Source organism: Chrysochloris asiatica, unplaced genomic scaffold, assembly GCF_000296735.1.
Source record: "Chrysochloris asiatica unplaced genomic scaffold, ChrAsi1.0 scaffold00228, whole genome shotgun sequence".
Taxonomy (NCBI): Eukaryota; Metazoa; Chordata; class Mammalia; order Afrosoricida; family Chrysochloridae; genus Chrysochloris; species Chrysochloris asiatica.
Window position 1 is genome coordinate 1848387 of NW_006408746.1, and position 9960 is coordinate 1858346.

Here is a 9960-nt window from a genome sequence, read left to right on the forward strand (position 1 = left end):
TCTATGGTGATGTTTCTGACTATTCCTTTCTCTCCCCCTCCAGTGTCTATTTTATATTATAACTAGCATTGGATCTTCACTGGATGAATTCTCCTTATTTCTCAGAAAGATGAAGTAGTAGTCTGTTTATGATTTTTCCTCCATTCTAAGAGGATTTGCTTTTGAGATTAAGTTACTACTAGTTGGCGAACAGGAGGCAGTGTTGGAAAAGAGAATACACCTGACTTGTAGCTCTGACCCCGCCCTCTTGCTGTGGCCCTGAGAAGATTGTCTAAGCTCTCTGAACTTCGGTTTCTTATCTGTCAACTGGGGGTAATGATTTCTGAGGTACCACTTCATAATGATGACAGAAAATATTAATAGAGCTGATTATAAATATGTTCAATTAACCTTCTAAAAGTTCTGGATTGAGTATTATTATTCAGTTATGAATACATGAATAATACTTTTCCATCTAGCTAAAAATCAAGGGACTTATTTTTATTTCATATTCTATGTGCTATGTTCTCAGTAGGCTATAAAAAACTGTTACTGATTACTCTTTATTTCACTGGTAAGGAATTTGACACTGAGAGAAAATATAGGTTTCTGTAATAAGTCAGACATATGTAGGATAGAAACTCTTAAGTCTTAACACACTAATTTTTTGTTTGGTAGTACTGAAGGCATGCACTCTTACCACATGTCAAGCATAAAACTAAGTACTTTAGACATTATTTTATGTAACACACACCAAAACTGTGTTAACTAGGTACTGCTTCATCCCCTTTTATAGGTTAGGATGCTGGAGCTCAGCTATAAAGGCTCAGGTTCATTGTTAGTAAGTAGCAGAGCTTAGATTTTAACCAGTCCTTCTGATGCTACAGCCCATAAACTATTCATCACTGTGTTATACTGCCTTATTTTATTAATCTAGGCTTCGTATTTCATGAAGATACACTTAATATGTTTAGTCTTAAAGTTAGGAATTAAATTTCTTTATTCAGTTATGAATACGGTAAAGCCTTTTATTTATTTGGTTTCTCATAACCATGTGTGAGAATGTACAGTCAAGTCGAAAGCTTAGATTGAAGTAGAATCCCCAGGCCTGTCAGTTCACATAATTTATTTTATGGATTTCTTAAGTGCATCTTTCTTTCCTTTTCTTAAATATCTAAAAATATGGACACTATCAGAAATCAAACTACTATTGCTAGATAAAGCTGCCTTTGTTGTCAGGAGTTATTAATTCAGTTGTATTCAGTTTGAATCATGGGCTTAAACAGAAAAGAAATACAATATAACATGATAACATTTGGCAATCTTTCTCCATCTCTCTTCCAGGCATTCTTCAGTGGCCGACTGAAGGCAAAAGGGAACATCATGCTGAGCCAGAAGCTTCAGATGATTTTTAAAGACTATGCCAAGCTTTGAAGGTCACATTAGATTATTAATTAAAATAGGAAAATTAGACTCTTCACCAAAATATGCTTGATTATTCAACAAAAATGATTAGAACTAAGATACTGGGGAAGTTGCTTAACATTTTCAGATTTCAGATAACTTTGGGTTTTCATATTCTACTAATTTTACATGTATCATTATTTTTACAGGAACTGTAAGCTAGTATGTAATTATACTTCTGTTCTTAGATCTATATCTTCATAATAAAAAGATTCTAACCAGGTTCAGTCTCAGAATATATGAGTTGAAATGAGAATTAAATGAGTAAAAGCCATTTTGATACCTTTTGCACTTGATTTCTTTGTTATAATTATCCATTCTCTAATTTATTCATAATTCATAATTAATGTGAATTTTCAAATATGCTATCCTTGTTCACATTTTGCTATAATAGATAAATTTCTACTTTAAGGCAAAAGAAAGATCTTTGTGCTCCCAAAGATTTTAATCTATTGTATTTTCTCTTCCCCTTTGCTAAAAGTTCTTTACTTTCATAAAATGTTTGTAAATATGCCAAATATCAAGTTTTATTACTTAAACAGTTGTAGTAAGTCATAAAGGTGGTGGTAGTGTGCTATGGAGTCAGTTATGACTCATAGCTACCCTGCATAGGGTTTCCGAGGCTATAAATCTTTAAGGGAGCAGAAAGCCTCAGCTTTCTCCTGTGAAACAGCTGGTACTTTTGAACTGCTTACCTTGAGGTTAGCAGCCTGACACGTAACCCCTACACTACCATAAAGGTAGTCGTTAGCAAATACTGTTGTATCACTATTGTCTGTCAGTATGTCATACTGGGGTGGCTTGCATGTTGCTGTAATGCTGGAAGCTATGCCACCAGTATTGTAAATAACAGCAGGAACACCCATGGTGGGCAGATTTCAGAGGAGCTTTCTGACTAAGGCAGACTAGGAGGGCGAGGCAGACTACTTCTGAATGTTTAAGTCACTGAAAACAGAAGCAGAACATTGTTAGACACAGTGCCTGAAGACGAGCACCTTAGGTTGGAAGGCACTCAAGATACAACTGGAGAAGAGTTGACTGTGATGACCTGAATAGATTAAAGGTTTTGGGGTGTTTATTTGCTGGTGGGGCACAACTCAAAATGAGGAGATACAGCTGCAAACATCCATTAGTAATCAGAACATGGAATGTATGAAGAATCTAGGAAAATTGAAAGTTGTCAAAAATGAAATGAAATGCATAAACATCGATAACTTAGGCATTAGTGAGCTAAAATGGATTGATATTGGTTATTTTTAGTCTGTCAACCACATGGTTTACTTGTGCCAGGAATGACAAATTCAATAGGAATGGTGTTACATTCATCATCAAACAGGACATTTCAATCATGTTGCATAAAAGAGAAGAAGTTGTATAGGTGGATATTGGAGAGTGAGTTCTCCAGGAAGCTGATTTTGAGGTGGTGTTTCATGTATAGGAAGTTTAGTAGGAGCTTCCATTGAAATTTATGCTTGTGGGAGGAAGTGACAGAATCAGGGGTGGACAGAGTAGGGTTGTAATGCAGTTACCACAGAGTCTCAGCTGAACCTTTGGGAAACTCAGAAGCTGGGATGACCTTCACATTTTTCTTCTATAAACTAGTCATTGGATATAGACTGTCCTCCAAAAAGGCCATGACTTTGGGTGAAGCAGCAGAGGCAATTCCTGAGTGGGTTTATAGCCTAGTCAGTTAATAACTCTCCCAGCAGTTGAGGGATGTGTTCTTCAGTCCTGAATGGGGCTTTTCTAGAACTCACTACAGCATTCATACTTGGCTTTAGGCAAGGTAGTTGTTGTTGTTGTTAAGTGCCGTCGAGTCGGTTCCGACCCATAGCGATCCTGTACAGGGTTTCCGAGGGTGTAAATCTTTACGGGAGTAGAAAGCCTCATCTTTCTCCTGCTGAGCAGCTGGTAGTTTCGAACCGCTTACCTTAAGGTTCGCAGCCCAATTCGTAACCATTACACTACCAGAGTCCTTAGGCAAGGTAGTAGAGGACCTCAATAAATTATTGTTGATTTAATGAATGAGCAGGTTAAAGAGAAGGCATAGAAGAAAATCACATATTTGACAGTTATACCTTGGGCTCATGAACTTTCTAAGTGAATTTAACTTACAGTGATTCATTGTTTCTACCAATTAAAAAAGAATCAATAGCAATCTTTTAATATTTGTCTTTTATTAGTCTAAATAGCTACTGTTTCTGTTAAGGTTTGGGAAACTTAGAGTCATTCCAAATAGAAATAGCTTATTAAATCAATTGCCACCATAGATTGATGAAAGTGCTCAATGTGTATACCTTAGATGTATAAAACATAGTGACAAAGTTATGTTTTCACTATCTTACTAATCCATCTCTTTCAGTATTAAAAAAAAACAAAAACCACTACTACCCAGATTTAGGGAGCCCTGGTGTGGCTTTGTGGGCTAATGCGTCAGACTGCAAAGTCGTTTGAACTTAAAGGTGAGTGGTTCAAGCTCACCATCTGCTCCTTGGAAACCCTATACAGGGTGGCTACGGGTTGGAATTGACTCGACAGCACTTAACAACAACAACAAACCCAAATTTAGTAACTTCTTATTAGTCCTCTTGCTCTTTAATCTTACTGTAATACTTAACATTGCTGAGTGTACCTTCCTTCCTAATTCTCTTATCCTCCTATGAGAAATATTGTTGTTAAGCACTGTGGAGTTGGTTCCGACACATAGCAACCCTGCATAGGGTTTCTGAGGCTATGGACCTACCAGTTAACCTCTCTGATTCTACTTGAATCTTTTGTGATCTCCTTTGTCTACCTGTATTTTAGCAAGTGTTTATGTGGATTTCAGCCTCTCTTTTTTGGTATAGGTTTTCTTCCAGAGGATCTCATCTGTCATCTACTGTTATCTATTTAGCCATCACTTGGGTGCTGATAACTCTGAATATGTATCTCCCTCCAGCTTTGACTTCTCTATAATTCTATAGTTATACAATTCTAAATCATTACTTGATTATTGTCATACAGATACTGTAAGTTTGTATGTCCAAAATAAGCATATGCTCCTCCTCTCTGCCATTAAATCTGCATCTATTCCTGGTTTGTCTTAGTCAAAAATTAAACACATCACTGTTTGCTGAGTCAAACTAAGAAATTGGAGTTATCATTGATTTCTCTCTTTCTCACCCTCTGCATTCACTCCTTCACCAACTCTTGTCACTTTTATTTCCTAAACATTCAGCAATTTTTACACCCTGAAACAGTTACCACAGTTTGTGTCCTCAACTTTATAGCTTATAGCTTCGAACTGGTGTCCAGTCTCTGACCACATACTCTTTATCACCCAAGTCCTTGTGGCCACCAGAAGGACTATACTAAAACACAAGTCTGAACATGTGATGTCCAACTTAGAAACCTGTGATGGTCTCTGCTTGATCACACACTGCTGTCAGATTCTTTAGCATGATCTAAGGTTGAATTGGTTAGAATTTTTTCAATAATTGTAAATAAGAATATCAGTTAAAATTGGCTTAATAAAATGTTTCTACATTAATGAAAAAATTGAGGAAGAAAATAATGGTTTCAAAAGAGATTTGATCAAATCGTAACTGTTATTGAGCCCAGTTCTTAGCTATATCTCCCTGCTTCATCTTCATTCTCCATGGATGTTCTCCTGATCCCTGCTAGTCCTTTGCTTATACAAGATAGCAAAAACTGCAGCTTCACAGCCGCATCTTAAAAAGTTTGGCACAATGAGCTACTTTTACCAGTCAGGGAATGGTGAGAACCTTCCTGAAATGTAAGTACTCAGATGACAGCCAAGGGTCAACCTTGCAAAGAGGTCTTTCTGAGGACAGCAGTTCCTGGCCTACTATGAGAACTTTTTTTGTGTTAGTAGGATCCAAACCCAGCCAAGCTATATAACCTGAAAGTAAATCAGGTGTTATATCCTTGGACATTTTGAGTACAGCTCCCAGAAATGGGCAAGTGTTTGCTGGAGAACCAAATTACAAATGGTCACCCCAAAGCTACACCACTCATCTGTCAGTTTGAGGAACTGTGATGGCTTGTCTGCTGTTGTGGTTCTGGAGCTATGCTACTGGTATTTTAAATACCAGCAGGGTCACCCATGGAAGCTGAACTTCCAGACTAAGAATAGGAAGAAGGAGAGGTGGATTATTTCCAGATATTTAGTCCCTGAAAACCTGGTATGAGTAGCAATGGAACACTGTCAGCACCAGAATACTGAGTATTGAAAAATAATGAAGAGCACAAAAATATTGTCAGATATAATGCTGGGAAATGAGCCCCTCAGCTTGGAAAGCACTCAAAATACGAATAGGGAAGAGCTGCCTCTTCAAAATAGAGTTGATCAAGATGACATGAACGGAATAAAGCTTTCAGGACCTTCATTTGCTGATGGGGCACAACTCAGAATGTGGAGAAACAGCTGTAAACATTCATTAATAATCAGAACATGGAATGTACGAAGTATGAATCCAGGAAAACCAGAAGTTGTCAAAAATGAAATGGAATGTATAACCATTGATATCCTAGGCACTAGTGAGCTGAAATGGACTGATATTGGTCATTTTATCTGAAAACCATATGGTTTACTCTGCCTGGAACAAAAAAATTGAAGAAGTATGGCCTCACATTCATCAATAACAGGCCATTTCAAGTTCTGAAGACATTTCAAGTACAACTCTGTCTGTGATATGATAATATTGATAGACCTACGAGGAATGCTAGTCAATATCATTTTTATTAAAATTTACACACCAACCACTAAAGCTAATAATGATGACATTGGAAAATTATGTCAACTTTTTTAGTGTGAAATTGATAAATGTGCAATCATGATGTATTCCAAGGTGATTGGAATTAAAAGGTTGGAAATAAAGAGGAAGGATCAGTTGTTGGAAAATATGACCTTGGTGATAGAAATAATGCTGGAGATCACATGATAGAATTTTGAAAGACCAATGACTTGTTCATTACAAATACCTTTTTCAAACAACATAAAAGAAGATTGCACATGAACCTCACCAGATGAAAAACAGAAATCAAATTGACTACATCTGTGAAACACATGGTAGAAAAGCTACATATCATCAGTCAAAACAAGGCCAGGGGCAGACTCTGGAGCAGACCATCAGTTGCTCATCTTCAGGTTCAGGCTGAAGCTGAAGAAAATTAAAATAAGTTCAAAAGTGCCAAAATAGGACCTTGAACATATTCCATTGAATGTAGAGATCATGTCAAGAACAGATTTGATGAATTAAGATGCTAGTGACTGAAGACCAAAAGAGTTTTGGGATGACATCAAGACCATCATACAGGAAGAAAGCAAGATCATTAATAAGAAAGAAGGAAAAGACCAAAATGGATGTCAGAAGAGAATCTGAAAATTGTCCTCTATCATAGAGATGCTAAACAAATGGAAGAAATGAAATAAAATAGCTAAATAGAAAATTTCAAAGGGCAGTTCAAGGAGACAAAGTCAAATAACCATGAAATGTGCAAAGACCTTGAGTTAGAAAACTAAAAGAGAAGAACACACCCTATTCTCAAGAAAAAAAAAAAAATCAAGCTTCAACTTGCAATATTGAAAGGTTCTATGAGCAAAATATATTGGATGATGCAGAAACAAAAGATGGAAGGAATGCACAGAGTCACTACACCAAAAAGAAATGGCCGATGTTCAACCATTTAAAAAGGTAGCAAATGATCAAGAGCCAATGATACTGGAGGAAGTCCAAGGTGCATTGAATGCATTGACAAAGAATAAGGCACCAGGCATTGATAGACTACAAATTGAAAGCTTTTAACAAACTGATGTGGCACTGGAGGCAATCACTCATCTATGCCAAGAAATTTGGAAGATAGCTACCTGACCAACAGATTGTAAGAGATACATATTTGTGCCCAATCCAAATAGAGGTGACCCAGTGGAATGCAGAAATCATTAATGTCGCATGCAAGTAAAATTTTGCTAAAGATAAAACAGTAGCAGTAACTATGACGGAACTGTCAGCAGTTGAAGCTGGATTCAGACGAAGATGTGAAGTGAAGGAAATCATTGCTGATTTCAGATAGATCTTGGCTGAAAGCAGAGAATACCAGAAAGATGTTTACTTTATCAACTGTGCAAAGGCTTTTGATTGTGTGGATCATGACAATCTATGGACATCATTGCAGGAAATGAGTATTCTGGAACACTTAATTGTGTTCATGAGGAACCTGTACATAGATCAGGCAGCAGTTTTTCGAACAAAACAAGGGGACACTGAATAGTTTAAAATTAGGCAAGGTATGCAGCAGGATTGTATTCTTTCACCATACTTATTTAAACTGTATGCTGAGCAAATAATTTGAGAAGCTGGGCAAAATGAAGAAAAACGGCATCAGGATTGGATGAAGATTCATTAACAACCTGTGATATGCAGAAGGTATAACCTTGCTTGCTGAATGCGAATAAGACATAAAATACTTACTGATGAAGATCAAAGGTCACAGCTTTTGGTATGGGTTGAACCTTAGTGTAAAGAAAACAAAAGTTCTCACCACTGAACCAATAAACAGTATCAAGACAAATGGAGAAAAGACTGAAGTTGTCAAAGCATTCAGTGTGCTTGGCTCAGCTATGAACACTCATGGAAGCAGCAGTCAATAAATCAAATGATGCATTGCATTAGGTAAATCTGCTGCACAAGACCTCTTTAAAGTGTTCAAGAGCAAAGATGTCAGTTTGAGGACTAAGCTGAGCCTGACGCAGGCCATGGTATTTTCAATAACTTCATATGCAGGTACAAGTTGGACAATGAATATGGAAGACTGTAGAAGAATTGATACATTTGAGTTATGGTGTTGGAGAAAAATATTAAAAGTACCATGGGCAGTCAAAAGAACAAACAAATCTGTGTTAGAAGTACACCTAGACTGCTCTTTAGAAGCCAGGATGGCCAGACTTTGTCTGTCATACTTTGTACATATTATCAGAGTATATGCCCATGGAAGAAAAACATCATGGTTGGTAAAGTGGAGGTTCATCAAAAAAAGAGTGGACTAAAGAGTAGCAGTGATTGTGAGATTGGCACAAGCCTGGCCAGTGTTTCGTTCTGTTGTGAATAAGGTTGCTGTGAGTCGGTACTGACTCGATGGTACCTAACAACATCAACTCTAAATATCCTCTGTTGTTGATGGGTGCTGTGAAGTAGGCTCCTACTCATAGCAACTCCATGTATGACATAATGAAATGTTACCTAGTCCTGCACCACTCTCAAAATCATTGCTATGCTTGAGTCCACTGTTGCTGGTACTATGTCAATCCATCTTGTTAAAGGAACTTCTTTTTTCCTGACTTTCTACTAAGCATGATCCTCTTTTCCAGAGGTTGGGTACTTTATGATAACAAGACCAAAGTAAATGAGATAAGTCTCGCCATCCTTTCTTTGGAGCATTCTTGCTGTACTGCTTCCAAGACAGAGTTGTTGGCTTTTCTGGCATTTCCCAGTGTACTTAACATTCATCGCCAACACCTTAAGTCAACTGCATCAGTTTTTCAGTCTTTCTTATTGTCCAGATTTCCCATATATCTGAGGTGATTGAAAATATCATGGCTTAGTTCAGGTGCATCTTAATCTTGAAAGTGACGTCTTTAGTTTTTAACATTTAGAAAGTCTTTTACAGCAGATTTGTCCAGTGCGATATGTGATTTAATTTCTTGACTGTTGTTTCCATGGACATTGGTTGTGGATTCAAGTATGTGAAATACCTAACAACATCAATGTTTTCTTCTTTTATCATGATGTTGCATATTGGTCAAATTGGGAGCATCTTTGTTTCCTTTATGATAAAGAGTAATACATACGTTGATCTTCATCAGTGCTTTAGGCTCAGTTTTTTAGAGAAGCAAAATCAGTGAAACATATATATAAAGAGAAATATATGTCATATATATTCTGATCTATATCATATATAGAGAGAGAGATAAAACTGTATAATGACTTACTCAGTTGTAGAGGTGTGAGAGTGCTTAGTCTGGGTCAGATGAACCAACATTGGCAGTTCAGATGGCAGGTAGGCAGGCAGGCATGTCTGGTAGGTAAGACGGTAAGAAGGCTTTTCATGAATCCCAGGATCGGCAAGGTAAAAGAGCAGGCCATTGACTCAAGTCAAAAGAACCAGAGGTTATAGGATGAGCCAGATGTAAGATTCAGACACAAGAAAGCAAGTAAGTATTTTTTTTTTTAAGGTTTTTATTGTGGATTGAATGAAAGTTTTCAGGGCACATCATCGGTTTCACATTCAAACATTCGTATACCTTGTTTCATTACATTGATTATAATCCCCTCCACATACCAACAGTTAACAGAGTTTCTCTCTATGCTCTTTAGCTTTTTTTTTTTGGGAAAAACTTTGCCTTTTTGGAATTTACAGTCTCGGCTTTTAGGAAAGGTTTTTACATTTATCTGTGGGTATCCAGGGCTCATGTATGGAATTATTAACCAGCATAACTGAATAATCAGATAAGGGACA

At 37.0% G+C, this 9960-nt stretch overlaps 1 protein-coding gene across 1 annotated transcript in view; it reads left to right on the forward strand.

Annotated features, from left to right (window-relative positions):
- The window catches only part of HSD17B4 (hydroxysteroid (17-beta) dehydrogenase 4), a 116042-nt gene extending 114629 nt beyond the window's left edge, over positions 1 to 1413 (forward strand). Inside the window, exon 21 of the mRNA XM_006873197.1 lies at positions 1324 to 1413. Coding sequence (XP_006873259.1) covers positions 1324 to 1413 — 90 coding nt within the window. The remainder of the gene's footprint in view (positions 1 to 1323) is intronic.
- Positions 1414 to 9960: the final 8547 nt, after the last annotated feature.